The sequence below is a fragment of the Gymnogyps californianus genome, unplaced genomic scaffold (assembly GCF_018139145.2).
Source record: "Gymnogyps californianus isolate 813 unplaced genomic scaffold, ASM1813914v2 HiC_scaffold_32, whole genome shotgun sequence".
Lineage (NCBI taxonomy): Eukaryota > Metazoa > Chordata > Aves > Accipitriformes > Cathartidae > Gymnogyps > Gymnogyps californianus.
In genome coordinates, this window is record NW_026114202.1 from 227,443 (window position 1) to 244,442 (window position 17,000).

General features: G+C 58.1%; 1 protein-coding gene across 1 annotated transcript in view; it reads right to left on the reverse strand.

Moving 5' to 3' along the window:
• The window catches only part of LRP1 (LDL receptor related protein 1), a 65,362-nt gene extending 48,763 nt beyond the window's left edge, over positions 1-16,599 (reverse strand). The window contains exons 1-4 of the mRNA XM_050914216.1: positions 16,478-16,599; positions 13,744-13,863; positions 12,699-12,827; positions 12,160-12,423 (exon numbers count right to left, since the gene is read on the reverse strand). Of these exons, the coding sequence (XP_050770173.1) occupies positions 12,160-12,423; positions 12,699-12,827; positions 13,744-13,863; positions 16,478-16,544 (580 nt within the window). The 5' untranslated portion in view covers positions 16,545-16,599. The remainder of the gene's footprint in view (positions 1-12,159; positions 12,424-12,698; positions 12,828-13,743; positions 13,864-16,477) is intronic.
• Positions 16,600-17,000: the final 401 nt, after the last annotated feature.

Genomic DNA, 17,000 nt, shown 5'->3' on the forward strand with positions numbered 1-17,000 from the left:
GAAAAGCCCCTAAAAAGGTGCACGGAGGCAGTGTGGGGCATGCAAGGGCCGCACTCTGCCTCTGAGATAGGGCTGCCTGAGTCACGCTGCCTGGACCGGTGCCCGTCCTGCCTCCCCCCTGCACCCCCCACCCCTGATTCACCCCTCTGACAAGGGGAGGGGGCGGCAGAGCCGCACGCACGCGCACAGCCCTGCTTGGGCGAGAAACGCTTCAGCAAAGGGATGTGCAAGAATTCCCAAAAAAAGCAGGTCTTGGCTGGTGCCTGCGTGGCTGAGTCAGAGTCACAGGACTGGGGGAGCAATCCAAGCAGGGGCGGATGGGGAGCACCCGGCAGGACAGCGTGGAGGCCCTCGCCCCCCAAGCAGGGGTGCAGACCCCCCCTGGTCGCAGGCTTTGGCTTTTCCTCACTGCCTTCCTCCCAGAGGGGGCCTGGCCATTGCTGCCCTGTCACCAGCGCTCGCCCGCACCTCGGTCCTCCTTTCCCGTCACTCTCCCCCAAAGCCCCTGGCATCGTGGGGTGGCTGCCACCTCACCGGCCGCATCCCGCTGAGCCAGAGCCACGTCCAGCCCGTCCGACGGGGAGGAAGTTCACCAACACGGCACTCAAAGGCTAAACAGGAATCAGAAGGGAAAATGGCCAAAACAAGCTATAGGTTTCCAGCCGCTTGCTTCCTGGGGCCCGCAGCTTCCCTCACACCGTTTCTGCAACAGTCGCCTCTCCCCATCAGAGGAGAGGGTCCTGGTCCTCCCAGGGGTCTCCCGGCCGGGCCCCAGCTCTGAGCGGGGCAGCACTGGGCCGGGGAGCTGGGGGTGACGCAAGCACTTGCTCTTCTCCCAGGCTGTATTTTTGCAGCTGGAAAGCATTACCCTCCTCAAAGGCTTTTGTTTTTCAGCTTGCTCCTTCTCTCCCTGCTCACCATCCTCCCTCCTCCTTCGCAAGAATCAGTTTTTATTATTATTATTATTTTCAACTCTTTCTTGTAGCCTCAGCTAAACCTGGATTTCCTCTTGAACTTTCAGTGGAAGCTAATTTAGCAAATATCTATTTTTAACCCCTCGTGTTAGCCCGCAGAGAGCTCTCTCCCCACTCACCATTTGGCTTTGGGAGAGGGGAGGAGTGAGGGACAGTGGGTGCCCAGGGAAGGTGTGCCACGGCCACCCATGACCGGCAAGACGCGCGCAAGGACCCAGCTCAGGGGCACCAGCAGGGACGAGCCTGTCCCCGGGCACGGGAGGGATCCTGTGAACAACTTTGATGGAAGGAAGAAGCCAGGGCGGGCAGTGACCACCCCTCTCCTCCTGCCTGCAGCTCCCAGCAGCAGAGGGGGGCTGGCTGGCGAGTGCATCCTCCCCACCAATTCCCATCTCAGAGTCAAGTCTTCCTCCTTGCTCAACCACGGCTGGGCGTTGCAAGCAATTGCAACATGCAAAACTAATTTCCCAAGATTTATTTGCTAGTGTTTGAAAATGAGCTTGTGGGGGCAGAGAACAGGGAATGTCAACTTTAAAGGCTCTTCCTGGAAGAGGCTAACCAGCCTCGTCAGGCCGGGAAGCCACGGTCCATACCAGCCAGCCCCCCTCAGAGGCGCTGGCCAGGAACACCGCTGGTTGAAGTGGGCTTTGACTGTTGCCTTCCTTGCGGGGAGAAGGCAGTCAAAGGGAGGACAGAGGGGACAGGGAGCACCAAGAAGTTCATCAGCGCGCAAGTGGCACGTTGCTCAACAAGGGCAGGCTGGCAACTTCAGCAAACTCCGAAACCCACCCCGCACAGATGTTTCCTGGTTTCACGCTCAACACAAACGGAGTGGTCCTGACCAAGCTTTTGCTGAAGTTCCTGCCACAAAATAATCTGTCACACTGTGCTTGGATTTTCCCATTTCCTTCTCATGGCCACCAGTGGAAGAAGCTGAAGCAGCTTCTGGGGCCAACAGGCCCTGAGGAGCCACCGCTGGGGCCAGCTGGCTGGAGGAGAAGGCTCCCACGTGTCACTTCCAGCCCAGACTCCTTCGACACCAGGCTGAGACCTGTCGCGGCACTACCAGGGCACACTCAGGGAGAGCAACTGCCCCAAGAGGCAGCAGAAGCGTCTAGTCTCCGCCCAAGAAGTTCTTGGCCCCGTCAACTCTTACAAGTCTTCCCAGGCACTCTCAGCAATAACCTTCCCCCTCCCCAATTCCAATTTCATCCTGTGCTCGATGGGGCTGGGAGCATCTTGTCCCACTCAAAGAGCTCCCTGACACAAGTGGGTCATCAACTCAACGGCTGTCCACAGGAGCTCCTGCCAGAGGTTCTCCCTGCCTTAACCCGAGCCATGGAGCATCTGATTTACCCCATGACCAGTCAAGCACTGCAAGGCTGTGGGTTTTTTGGGGAACGAGCTTTGCTGATGCAGCACATAACTTTCCTCTGCATGAATCAGTTGTTGTGCAGTCTGCAAATACATCAATCGTGGCCTGACACAAGGAGGAAGGAAACGTGCAATCTTCTCTCAGACTAAAACATGGATTTCGACACAGTTCTGAAACAGCTGCAATTAAGATGCGTGCAACTCAGCAGCTCACCCTGACTCTTGCACAGTTAAGCGTGGAAGAAGAGAAACGACCTATAGCAGTGAAGGTACAAAGAGCTTGGAAATAAGTGCTCTGCGCTGCAGTGGTCTGGAAGAAATCCCACTTCTCAATTACTCCTAAAGGGAGCACTCCCCATGGGGTGTCTGGAGCACGGCAGGGACACCGGTCAGGAGAGGTCCCAGCTCTGCTGCAAACCTTCCTTGCAAGCCTCCCCTTTGAAGCAGCTGAAAACATCACCACTTCCAACGCCAGGCACAGAGGTCCATCACCAAAGGTCCTTGCCCCCTGTTCTGCTGAGATGCATTTTCACCCTTGCCCCAGCACATGGGATAGATAAAAGAGCTGGACTGAGCTCTGCTGCTGACATTTGCATGTTGTTTTTAAATAAAGTTTAAATAAAGTAGATCCAAGTGCATCTACTAAGAACAGCCCACATTTTTTGCTTCAACTACAGTGGATCAGACCTAACACAAGCCCCAGCAGTAAACCAGTGCCTAAGACATTTGGGCTGCAGTGATCGGCCGCAGAGAAATGCACACGGATAACCGTGCAGTCCATGGTCCAAGCAGACAACACACCAGAAGTGCTTGTCCATGCTGCATCAGAAGCAGAGAAGCTGCCCGGAGAGCAGCCTCCCGGGGCAGTCGGCGCTGCATCCTCCTGCTCCCGGCAAAACCCACGTGAGCCAAAACCCAAGGGGCAAGGGGGGGCCGTGTCCAACTCGCCACCCAGCAAGAAGCCCAGGCAGGCAGCCGCACTGCACGCCCCGCAGCACCGGGAGAGCCAACAACACGTGGCTCCTGCAGAAAAAAGCTTGGAAAAGTTGTCGAATGTTTCGGTTCAAAAACGCCTCCAGAAGAGGAACGGAGGCTTGTTAGGAATGCAGTCCCCAGGGCTTCTCAAATACATTGGTTTCCTACTTCCCTTTCTATAGGGAATGATCCGTTTGATACATTTACATAATACCATAATCTGGTGGAATTTCTGTCTCTTCCCTCCACAGACATCCTCTGCCCTGGAGAACAAGACCGTCTCTGTAACAGCAACATACTCCATGGACAAACACTGCTCCTGGGGACAATTTTCCTTAATTAGAAGTATGTTAACAGGACAGGCACGAAGACAAACTCCAGCCCTGAAGGGCGCTGGCCGCAGGACGGACGGGCACCCTGCGCCCCTTGAGGGTCCAGCACAGCCCCCCCTCCCCAGCTCCCAGGAACAGACACCTCCTTGTGCAAGGAGCCGCCACCTCCAGCCTTGCTGCCAGCTCCGAGATGGGGAGGAGAGGACTGCGGACGGGACAGACACCGGCACACACAGCCACCGCCATCACGTCAGCCTTGTTTCCTTAGAAAACCAGGCTAAAAAAAATAAATAAATTTAAAACCTCCTCTGTTAAGCTGTTTAGCTCAGAGGAGGAACCACTGGGTGGAAGCCAGTGGCCCACGTCCAGGACGTCTGACTCGGCGCTCGGAAGGATCCTTGTGGCCTCTGCGCACACGCACGCCCACACCTGCACAAGCCAAACACTCCCCGGGAGGTAAAACCAGCCCCCCGGGGCTGCGCAGCCCCCCAGTCACTGGGGCACTGTGGGAGGAAAGCCCCAGCCCGGCCATCCCCGGGGACAGGCGGAGCGACTGCCAGTTAATGGAAGATGCCAGAACATCGCCCTTCCCCAGGGAGTCCTGGGCTGTTCGGACCCCCAGCTCACACGGTCTCCATGCCTCGGACCCCCACCCCGGCCAGCACAGCATCGCAGCCATGTCCTAAGGGAAACGCTCAGGGGCCACCGGCACCTCTCCAGTGCCAGGCACAGCCCCAGGCTGACACAGCCTCCAGCTTCCCGGAACGGGGATGCCCCAGGCAGCATTTTTTCATCCTCCTGCCAGACAGCCTGCGCCTCCTCCCCGGTCCCAAACCTGCCCCCCTCCCCATAGTCAGGCTCAGCCCGGCAGCATCCCTGCGCGAGCCCGGCGGCGGCACCGGAGGTGGGAAGACCAGGAACAGAGATGGAGCAAGCTCCATCTCAGCTGCGTGGAGGGCAGCCAAGGGACCGCTAATTACTCTGCCTTAATGAGGCCATTCCATGGGCAAAAATATTCAGCAGAGGCTGACAGAGGGACAGGGCGCTTGGCTTCCTTCTGGGTGAGAGGAGAGAGACACAGGCTTGACGGGAACCCAGGGAACTGTCATTGGGATGATTTTGCGGGGCGGGGGGACAAGAAAGTGAAAATGGGGCCAGTCTGGGCAGAGATGATCCCGGCAGGGCTTGGCCACAGCGCAGTGAACCCAGCATGAGCATAGCAGGCAGCGGTGCAGGACAGGCGGACAGATGTGTGCAGGGATAAACACGCTCCTGTCCATTTGAAATCAAACCCATCCCTGTGCACAAGAGGATCCCAATTACTCAGGACATTAATTTCACCCTTTTGTGTCCAGCAACGTGGGAATGCAGCTCGCCCCACACTCGACGCCTCGGGGCTGGCCAGAGGGAGATGGAGGGGAGCAGCTCTTTCCAGGGCGGGGGGGACAACATGGGGCTTCTCCGTCCCAGGAAGGGGGAGGCAGAAAAGACCCTTCCCTGCTCTGCCACTGCAGCCTGGGGGATCAGGGTGGCCACGAGGAAGGGAGACAGCAGCTTGGGCAGTAGATCAGGCCAAGCCCGAGCACCGCAGAGCCATGCCCTCCCAGCACAGGGATGCTGCCACCCTCGGACCACTCAGCAAACCTTGGAGAGAAACAGAAACCACCCCAGCCGAGCTCACTCCGCTCCGGGGGTCCCAGTCCCGTTGGGGACTTTATCCACATCCCACACGTGGGGAAACACCGAGAGGTAATTAAAGCCAGAGGTGCCAGGCAGAGTGGTCCCAAGTGTCTCTGTGGCAGATCTGCCTCCAGGCTGAACAGAGACCAGCAGGCACTTAGTTAACAGACTGATGAAAATCATTGCGGCTGTCGTCCCCTCCAACACAAAGAGTTGATACGCTGGTGTGAGCACACTGGCCCCAGACACTGGACCCATCCCTTGCTCTCATGCATCACTGCTACGAGAACAGCCATAAACAGTTAAAAAAAAAGGGAATCAGCAGATGAAATTACCAATCATCCTGCTTTCTTGCCAAGTAAGTTCATATCGGAGTCTCCTTCTTGGCTAGGATGAGGCAGCAAGGAAGAAAAATAGCTTTCCATGCGAAGTGGGGAAAGAAACATACTTGGATTCCTCTGCAGAGCAACATCTCCCTGAAATCAATTTGTCCCAAACCCTACAGCTCTTCTGCTTATTGGCAACAGGACAGGTCATTACGAGTAACAGGGCTGAAATGGAGTCAATGAAAACAACCTCCTAGACATGCTTGTTTAGATAGATGCTGCCCAGGAAGGTATTTTAATAATGGCCAGATTGCTATCGTTTAGGGTTTATAATGCACTCGGGATCAAATGTCCTGATATTTCAAACCCCTTCCTGGGGGCTTGTTTTATAAAAGAAAAAGAAAACAACAAACCTTAAAACAAGAAATAATAAATCAAGGAACCTCCACAGCCCTTTCCCAGCAGCCCTGGACAGGTCCCGCCAAGCAGCCGACATTCCTGCCTGCTCCGGCTGGGAGCCGGCCGTAATCCACACGCCGGCAGCACCGGGGCAAGGCCAGCACAGCCCAGGCTCCATTACTGCGGGACAACAGCAAACCTGCAGCCATCGCCCTGTGCTGGGAGAGAATCAAAGCTCTGGGCACCTGGGCTTCTGGGGCCATGAATTAGCAGTGCTGGCACCAGCGACCTTCCAGCACAATAAATGCATTCAGCAAAACAAACTCTGGCACCGCAGAGCTGCCGGTTCCGACCGTGCAAAAAGTCATGAGTCGGCCGAGAAAGGGGAAAAAGAAAGAGAAAGAGCAGGGGAAGGGGATCCACCAGGAGACCCACTGAGAAACCCATGTTTCGGTCTCCTGACACATGTTCTCTAGTACTTTTCCATAGTAAAAGCAAAGAACTCCTGCCTTTTCCTGAAAGCCAAGTATCACTCGATCACACCGCGCTGGAGCCGAGGCTTTAATGCCGCCATCGCAGCACTCTCACAAATGCTGTGGAGGCTGAGAGGCGGCCAGCACGGGGTCAAGCTGCTGCCAATTAATGGTGTCCTCTTAAGGAGGACTCCTCGCAGGGCTGCACGCCCGACCCACTCTCACCCCCAGAGCCCTCTGTGCACACTCCAGGGAGGTGTCACCACCTTCTTGTGTCACCTGTGGGGAACCAGGGCACAAATCCGATTTAAGGTCGCACAAATCTGACTGCAGACCAGAGCACTGCTTCTCTCACCCCTCTCTGTCCCAGCCCTGGGGTCTGAGGCAGAGCTCAGTGGCTCGCCCAAGAAGCTGCAGCCAGGCCACACGCTCCCCAACAGCCAGCCCCAGCCCCGGGACAAGGCGGGCAGGGGCAGTGGGTCGAGCCGGGCGGCAAGGAGAGCTGGGGGAGCAGAGGTGTCTGACTGGGCCACAGGATGCAGCCAGCTTTCTGCACACATTCATCTTAGCAGAAATGGCGGCAGGAAAGTTAAAATCAAGGCAACCGCCACCCCAGCCAGGACCCGCTGCCTCCCCAGCACAGAGTTAGGCTGCGGACCAGGCAGTGTCCAGGCAGGAGCCGCCTGGCCCCATCGCAGCCCTGGGCAGGACCCACACCGTACCCCTGCCTCCAGCCAAGGAGCTCAGGCAGCACCCGCCGGGGGGGGAGGCAGCACCGACCCAGGGGCCACCCGGCCGGGAGGGCTGAGCAGCACAAGGGCCTGGAAGCAGATTTTTTCTTTTTTTTTTTTTTTTGGTGTGTTGTTTTGCTTTGAAATTCTTTGGAAACCCAACTCCAAACAAACGAGGACATTGTCTCGGGAAACACGTGGAGGCTGGAATCTGGTTGAGAAAACCCACGGGATCAGAAAGTCCCCGGAGGTCAGGGATTAGCCGCTGAGCAAGGTGGGTCCGCAGGGACCGGCAGCAGCCCCCTGCCAGGCACAGGCAGGGCAGGGGCAGCTCCTCTCCTTCACGCCTGTATGTGACTGCTGTCACTTCAGGGCAAAACCTGCCCTGGTCACCAGCCGTCCCTAGCCCCACGCAGGCGGCAAGGCTGGGTCTGGAGGGGTCCGGGCTGACGGGGGCTGCGGGGGTTTCATGGGGAACCTGCCCTGTGCTGCCCTGCTCGCAGCGGTGATGCTCAACTGGTCCGAGCAGACACCGGGTGCTGGTGGAGCAAAGCCTCCGCATGCTCTGGAGAGTGGCTCTCCCCCTGCACAGGCACACGCCTTTCTGTCCTTGAGTGCGAGCGGACGTGCAATGCCTGCCAGGATCCTCCCCGGTCAGAAACAGCGCTGGATTTTCACACAGAGCAGAGGAGAGGGAGAGAGAGGGAGAGCGGAAAGGGAGGAAGGACAAGACAAGTTCCCCTTGTTGCAATTCAGCGTTGGCAGGAAGGACGAGCCCTCCCCTGCACCGCTCCCACACCATCTCACGCGTGCTTGTGCCCCATCCTCCTCACGGGGCTGAGCCCAGAGGGTGCTCCGGCGGGCACTCAGCAGCCAGGGAGCAGCCCCAAGGGAAGCTGAGCTCCAGGGGCTTGGCAGGAAGCTGGCAAGCTCCGAGTTCCCCACGGGGATGGCAAAAGGCTGGACCCCTGCCTGGTGAGGGGCCACACCGTCCCCACACCGGCCTGCAGCGGGTTCGGCTGCTCTGTAGCACTAGCCAGCAGCTGCCTTGGCCACGCAGCGTGGCCACCGGCACCACCACCGAGCCCTACACATCCTCCCTGTCACCTCCATGCCGGAGAGGTGCCCAGGGCTTCCCAGCCACCGCAGTCGGCTCCGACTGATGGTGGAGAGAAATAATTCAATTCCAACGTGAGGTGTTTTTTTGTAAGAGAAATAGATGGAAGACTTCACCAGCCTCTGATTTTTAGCGTGTCCCTGGAAAAAGACCTGGGGGTAGGGAACCGGCCAGCTCAGATCAACTAAGAAAATCACTGCCTGTGAAAAATGTCCATGGGCAGTGTGCATTTGGGAACCAAGGGACAGTCACCATGAAAAAGAGCATCGGTACTCAAGACTGCGGATAGAAAAAAGGGTTTAGCAGTGCAAGGACCAGGGGAAAAGCAAAGCTTCAGAGTACAGTGGGTCTTGCCAAGCCCTGTTAATAGCATTCATTTAACACATCTCCCACAACACAAGTGACACTAATCTCTCTGCAGGAAGGGAGCGGGGACAGAAAGGCAGGGAAGCAGGGCTGCTATCGGAGCTGGGCTGTGACATCTCACCAGCCCAGACCTACCCCTGACAGCTGGGGGCTGCTAATTTCCAGCCCTTCAGCATCAGTCTTCCCCCATCAGATGCCAACTCAAGCCCCATTAGCAGCAGGCACCAGGGAAGCCTGACTCCTGCTGTTAGCAGATAATGCCATAAAGAAGCAAATAAAGAGGGAAACCACTAATTGGATTCACAGGTCTCTCCAGTGTCCTGACAGAGAGGGGCGGGAGTGTGACATTATCTCCACATCACAACCCCCAGCATCAGACCCAGGGCTGGGGGAAACTCATTTCTCCAACTTGTTTGTGCTCATGAACAAACCCTGCCCCGTGAGGACATTTCCCTGCATGTCTCCAACCCACGGCGACCCAGGCAAGGCCGCATGGGCATGAACGCAGCCCCGCACCGGCAGCCGCCTGCCGAATACAGTGCAGAGCCGCACAGCCTGCCAGGAGCACACAGCAAAACTGTGTAAGGACCGTTCCCTTGGGAAATAGGAATAAAAAGCAACCGGTGCCATGTAGCCAACGAGCAGCTTGGGGCAGCCCTGCTCCCACCCCCTCTGCACCCCAACCTGCCACGAACGGCATGCGCAGCACCCACCGAGACGTGTCCCTACCACAGGGCTCTGCCACCATCCCCAACGGAGGGCAGAGGCAGCAGCTCAGAGCCGGTTAACAGAGGGGGTGAACGGAGGCCCTTCATCACACCCTCCCCAGGCAGGAAGATCTGCCAGGAGACACACAGGAGCTGCATTCTCGATCCTTCCAAGGTGCGTTGGATTGTTATTGCTAATGCAGCGTTTCCAGACGGCATGCATCTGTCCAGGCAGCACGTACCCACCAGAGCGCAGTCTGCAGAGAAGGAGGCTAATGGCATGACCACACCACAAGCCCACGTCTTGGGGCTGAAAATCAGTGCCCAAGAGTGTGGTCGTGCTCTGCAGCCCAAACTCGAGGTCATTTCACACTTCACACCGGAGGACGGACCCCTTTGCAGCTCCTCTGCAAGCAGCCTCCACTCAACAGCAGCGGGGACCACATGCAGGAGCTGCTGGTCCCCCCTTCCCTGTGGATGGGAATGCTCCCTTCATCCCTGGGCAAGGGCAGGTGCTTTCCCATCCAGGTCAGCTGAATTCCCCTCTTCCCACCCTGAGCTATCGCAACCGATCAGGAGGCCAAGCAAAGCAAGGCACCTTTTCTTGTTTGGACTCGAACACACTCTTATTACGAGCTCCCTTCCCCTTCTGACCGCAATTAAAAGTTCGTGTCTCAGATTAACTTCCTGGAGCTGGAGCAGCCCAAACAACCGCCCCAAAAGCCTGCCAGGCCAACAACCTCATCTGGGTATGGCGGAGGGGCTGCAGTCGGTGCTGCAGGTCCTGATCCTGCACTGACACCTTGCCACCACTTGCTCATGGTCAGGGTGGTTGCTCCTCCTGCAGCCACCTCGATTCATGAGCCGGGTCACCGATGCCTGGGGCCGCTGCACCCTCCGCCTCGCGCCGCCCACAGCCAGGTGAAGGCACCCCAGAAAGCTCGGGACCGGGCTGCAGAAAGGCACCCGGGCTGACTTCAGGAACACCCCGAAACCTCCCACCCGAATCCCCGCGGTTCCCCTTCCCCTGGGCCCACTCGCAGCTCATGGCTCATGTGCCATCCACGAACCATGGCTTCCGCTGCAACTCCCAGCTGCAGGAAATTACATTAAACCTGAGCTTGATGGGAAGAAGTGAGCAGCCAGAGCTTTACATGATGCTGCTGTCTGCCCCTCTGGTGAACTACGGGGAGACCAAACTCAGCCTGAGGAAGCTTTAAGAGAGGAGCCAAAAGGAGCACGTAGAAGCAGACCTCCTTAAACCATCGCGGGGGGAGCGGAGAGCAGAGCCGAGCCCTGTCCTGCCTAATTTCAGGCTATCGCCTGTAAGAGCAAAGGGTGAGGCCTCTCCCTAAAAATACACACTGCCCTAAAAATACACAGTGCAAGCTTAAATTAACCATGCTGCACACACCCTCGGCAGGGCACAGCAGCCGGAGCCTGCTGAGCCCCAGCCCCAACACAGCCCAAGGGGCAGCAGGGGCCCGCGGGTCCCCGGCTCACACCCCACGCTTCAGCCAGGGCTTCAGCCGGCTCCCCCTCGGCAGCCGGGCACCGCGACATTGCCCTCAGCAGAGAAACGCCCTCAGCTCTAAGATCCACCCGAGACCTTAACTCATTTGCAAAGATCAGTTCATACATGTTCATCTAATTTGCTACGTGAGCTATTGCTCATCACATAACACCACCCACGTCTCTGCAGAAGACGGGGATCCCTCTTGCATCAGGCGCCGCACAGTCAGTCTCCCCCTGGAAGCACCCCTAACTTCAGGATCCAAAAGACAGCAGGAGGATGACGCCAGGGAAGCTGAGGGCTGCAAAACCTGATGGAGATGCACTGCAAACCCCAGATACCCCCAATCCCACCCTGACTGACGTGGTCTGTGGTTTCAAAGGATAAAATCAGCAACAGTACAACACTGGGAGCAGTTTCCCACATCCTGGCTGTACAGCTACAGCACCCACCCACCTCCCCTCTCAGGGGGACCCCACTAACCCCACTGCTCTGCACCTGCGAGAGCACATGAGAAAGGTGCCTGGAAGCCCACGGCTTCTGCCAGGACCCCTCATTGCGCAGGGGCTCTCAGGAGAGCGGGCATGGGCACGAGCCTGAGTCAAAGAGCACTGAAATCCCAGCAAGTAACTCTCCTTCCTGTTCTGACTGCTGAACTGGGACCAGCAAGCCCAAACAGGAGACGGAGCTGTAACCACACTCTTTACGGCCAGGGAGACACAAGCAGAATGAAACCACCATCTGCCACTCACGCCGGTGACTCACGCAGCCGCCCGACGGGAAGCGCTTTTTGGTCGGGATTTTGTTCTCAGTCACTACTTGGGGTGGGGACCAATGCCTGGTTTGGCCAGGGGAACACGGAGCGAAAACCAAAAGAGGAAGCAACAAGAACTGCCATCCTCAAACCTGCTACACAGGTACCATCTCCGCTCCTCGCTGTATCGTTTTTCCTCATATACTCACACAAAGAAACCACAAAACTTGCTAGAAATAATGAGAGGGAAGGAAAAGGAAAGCCAAAAGCTACATTTGTGCTGAAGCCTCAGTGCCTGGCCCTGTGGAAAGCTGCCTCCTACCACAATACACCCCTGCTTCACCCACCGCTGGCTGGGGATGTTCAGGCTGTCGAAAGGAGATGGGGACTGGGGGAGCAAGGACTGGGAGCAAGGTCCAAAGGGGAGCAGGCACTCACGGTGTAAGCTGAGGGAGATGTTGATGGAGCGCTCTTCCACGAAGCCCTTCAGGTTGGGGATCTTGGCACACTTGAGGATGGTCTGGGAGGCACTGTCACCCACGTGAACCCAGCACACAGTGTCTTCAATGTAGTTGAAGTCCATGGCCGTGGTCTGCTTGGCGCTGGTGGGGGTGATGTTGGGCACAGGGGCTCCGCTCAGGTAGGTGGCCAGGATGTTCTGGGAGTTGGCGATGAGCAGCACAGGAGGGCGGTCCACGGGCTCTGGCGGGGAAAGGAGGGGAGAAGGGTGGTCACGGCAGAGCACCTGAAGCTCGTGGCTGCAACGCTGTATCAGCCTGCAGCCCAGCCCTTCTGCTCCAGTGGAAACAAGACCGTGACATGCAGCCCAACACAGGCAAGGAGGTGGTAGTGCAGGACAGTCCTCAGGGAAGAGCACCCTGAAGTGAAGAACCACAGGCAGGGGTACACATACAGCAGGAGGCCACGGTTTGCAGAGCTGCCCAGAAGCAATACGCTCCTCCTGTCAAGGATCTCACCATTCTTGGCTTTGCAGGATCTGTTATCAGGCTGCAAGAGGTATCCTTCAACACAGCTGCACGTGTAGGAGCCCTCCGTGTTGGTGCATGTCTGGCTGCAGGTCCCGTAGATGGTGCATTCATCAAAGTCTGGAAAAGAAGGCAAAAACCCCAAGGTTTGGACTAGCAAACATCTCTCCTTATCTGCCTTAAGAGGGAATGAAGGCTCCCCCTTTCTCCAAGGCAGAGCTGCAGGGGAGGATAGGATCCCCAAGCCGAAGGGACCATCACAATGGCCTCCAGACTAATTCCTGGCCAATGTCACCTCGTGACACCTGCGAGCAGCCCCCAGCTTTCTGCTCCAGCATCAGCAGCAAGGCAGCAAAAGGACAATCCCTGCCTCACCGCTGAGCCTTTTCAAGGCCTAATTATTCACTGCCCCTCCCGCCCACTCTGCAAAATCTGCACCTAAATTTCCAGTCTGAATTTCTCTAATCTTCAGCTTCCAAACCCCTGGCTTGCATGCTGCTCTTTCTTCTGCTAGATGAAAGAGCAGTCTCTACCAGAGAGCTCTTGCCCCCAGAGGTGCGTGCAAGAGCTGATAAAGGCCCCTTTCACCTCTGCTCAGATAAATGAAAGAGACAGAGCCGCTGCAATCTCTCACTTCCAGACATCACATTGATCTGATCACTCCTCACTGACCCTCTCCTATTTTCCAGCATCCTCTCTGAGGCACGGACACTGGGAGCATGTACAGGCCCAGTGATGGCCCCTGACTCCGTACACAGAGGCAAAGCCTTTTCCTTACTGCCTCCCAATATTCCTCACTCACTTGGGGCTTTCAGGAGCTGCATCCAGGTAACGGGCCCACGGCAGCAGGGAGGCAGGGTCCCGTCCCGTCAGCCCCCTGTGCTCCCCTCTGAATGTCAGGGTCTGCCGAGCCCCAAGTCCCTTTGGCCACATGGCCAAGCACCAGCACTGCTGCCAAGACGGCGGCATCGGCCGCAGTCCAGAGGAGCTGCCAGCACCGCGCTGGGGGTGACGGCTCTGCCCACCCCATACCGACCTTTGCAGCTTCTCCTGTCCTCGGCCAGCTGGAAGGAGTTGTTGCAGTAGCAGGCTGGTCCGCTCAGCGTCGGCACACAGTGGTGCTGGCAGGCCAGGGCCGTGCAGTTTGCTAATTGTTCTGAGGAGACAGGGAAGACAGAGGAGAGAGGATGTCACTGACGTGCAAGCAGGAACGCTTGGGTGAGGAACAGGACGGACACCCGGGCCCCAGCGCTGGGTGCAGGGGACCCGCAGGCACCCCACCAGGCTTTGCTGGGGGCCTCCACGCTGTCCCCCTGCTCCCTGGTGGGGAGGGAAGGACAGAGACCCTCAGCAGAGGGAGGGGAGACCGTAACAGATACATGGCTGCTCCACAAGAGGGGGGTCTGAGCAGCCCCAACCGTCCCCCAAAGCTGCTGACTTGATGCCGCTTCCCGCTGGGAGCCCGTTGTGGCCACAGCCAGCCGAGACCCGGCGCGGGACTCAGCTCCAGGGGATCCCCGGGGACATGGATCCCAGAGAGACTTCAGGGTGAGCTTATCTGCCACGTCCTCTGTGCAGCAACTTCCCTCTAACCAGGGCTGCAGGGAGCCCGGGGACCATTCTGCGCCAGAGATGCTGCGGTGCAGGCAGCAGAGGAGCACGAGGGCAGACAGCCAGCTGCCAGATGCACCGGAGAGCCCGGAGCTCGCAGCCGCTCGTCCCCCTGCAGAGGCAGCACCACCCCAGTGCCAGGGTCAGGTGGCCCCGGGGCCAAGCTGGGACCGGAGATGCGGCCACCCAGCTCATCACCTCCCACAGCTTCATTTTCATTAGCGGCCATAATAAACACCAATAAGGCCCTCACCCGCCCAGCACTGCGAACAGGCAGGGGGAGGCCAGGGCTGCCCGCCTCACTCCGTTGATAAACAGCAGCAGCCTCCAACTTTGTCAAGGTCGTTTAGAAATGGGCCTCCTTAGCCTGCTGTGAGGGGTGTGCTATCAGCCCTTTGTTGGGGGGTTGGTTTATGTTGGGTTTTATTTTCTCCCCTCCTTGCCCTGCCCGGTCACTTGGGTGCTCAGAGGGCGTTGAACTGGGTCCCAGCAAATCTGCCGGCGGAGGGGAAACAGCAGCCGCCCAACCACGAGCCTCTCCAAACCAAAACCATCCAGCCCTTTCCACGTCCCCCTTTGCAGCCGGGGCTGGACAGGGGAGCAGCGCCCAGGTGCTGCGAAAATCCTGCCTCTAGCATGTGGAACCGTTTAATAAGCCAGGCAGGGCCCCGTCGAGCTGTTTACAAGGTTTATCGGCTTTGGCAGGCCCAGCTATTCATTTCAGATTCTTATCTCTCAGCTAAAGCACAGCATGCATCCAAAAAAAAGAAAAACCCCCAAGAGTGCCGGGTCCGCAGGAGGGGGACGATGGGGGGAGTTTCAGCACGGAGGCTCCAGTGGCATTTCCACCCCCGTGAACATCTGCAAGGGCAGCAGAGCTCCCCAGCAGAGCTCCCCAGCTCCCCGACGTGTCTCTGCATCTCTGCAGGGGCACCTCTGCGGGACAAACGTCCTGCCCGCTGCAGAGGGAGCGAGTGGCCCTGGGCAGAGGCCAGGCGCAAAGGGCAGCAAGGGGAGTGGGACAGGGCGGTGCGATGCTCCAGCAGCCAGAGCATGAACCGGGGTGACAGCTCATCTCCCCAGGCCCGGGGCAGAGGCAGGCTGGGGCTGGGGCTCATGAGCAGCTGCGAGGAAATGCCTCCCCGGGGCGGCACCGCCAGCTCTCCCCGGCCGGCGGGCAGGGGGGACCTCAGCATCCGACACAAGCGCTAGTGAGGGCTTATGTCCCCAACGTGCCCAAACCTGTGAGCAGCAACTGGCCTGACACAGGGGCTGCCCGCACCCAGCCCTCGCCTCGTGCGCACTGGTCGTGCGCTGCCCAGCTGTGAAAAATCGGATCCCACTTAAGTAATGAGAACTATTAGCGAAATGTTAATTGTCAGCTTGGGCACAGCTGCAGAAGCCGCCCAGGCTCCTCCCGTGGGAGCTGGGCATCGGAGAGGAGCTCCATCCCAGCTCCAGGGCCAGGTGGGAGGGAGCCCTTCGGGGCAGGGTGTCCCACACCTGGTTCAGGCTGAGCAGGGCAGGAGCCCTCTGCCGCAGGCAGAGGAAGGGCTGGGGAGAAAAGCGTGCTCGCTGCTCGCCCAGAGTCTGCAGAGACCCAGCTCCAGGGGTCAGCCCAGGACACGCGTTTCTGAGCGACTAATCTGCGCACCAGCGAGCCAGTGCACACTGATTGAGGGAGAGTTTTCCAGCAGGATTAGCAACCGGGGACAGGCCAGGAGGGGGGACAAAGCTCCTGGAAATTAGGAAAAAAAACATACTGGTATCTCTTATCTGAACCAGATCCCCAGCCCTCCAAGCTCTTAAACCCAGGAGACAATGCAGCTATTTAATGGCCTGCAGGCTCAGGAATGATGGGCATTTCACTTGCAAGCGGCTCTGGCTAATCTCTGGATCTGCTACCGGCCAGCCTGGCGCTGAGCTGCCCCGTGCTGGCTGCGCTCGGCCGGGAGAGGGGAGCATGGAGCGCGGTGGCAGCGCTGCGAAGCCGTTAAAACCAACATGGGGCTCACACCATACAGCCAGAAACCAGGGACAAACGGGGACCTCATGACTCTTACCATGGCAGGGGAGGAAAGGAGGCAAGGGCAGTATCTCGTGGGGCAGCCCTCCTACCCGCAGCCCCTCTTTGACCACCATCCCCCCCAGACACCTACCCCGACAGTGCGGCCCCTCGTCGGAGCCGTCGAAGCAGTCATGGAGCCCATTGCACAGTTTGCTCATGTGAATGCACAGCTCCGTGCCCAGGCAGTTGTGCTCGTTGGGCTGGCATCGAGACACCTTGCTCTGAGGACCTGCAAGACAGCAAAAGGCAGAACTGTCACCACAGGGAAAGCATGATGGCTCTGCAACCCCATTGCCCGGAGAAAACACCCAAAACCTCGAGGGAACTCTTGGCCCTGCCACGTTGCTCTGCCATAGTTCCCCAGCAGTGACCATCACCCGCTGGACGTGGCCTCGCACAGCGAGACTTCGGGTAAAAGCTCTTAAGGCAGACGCAGGGGTTCAGGGAACCTTGCGTTCCCCAGGACATTCATGGGAACATTTTTGCAGTAGCCGACAACAGGCAAGCAACACGCTGGCAGCAAGCGTGTGAATGCGCTTCGAATCCCTCTGCCCGGACGTATGTTAAATCCTCCTTGGTTTGGATTCCCCTGCCCGGCACATGCCCCAGAGCAA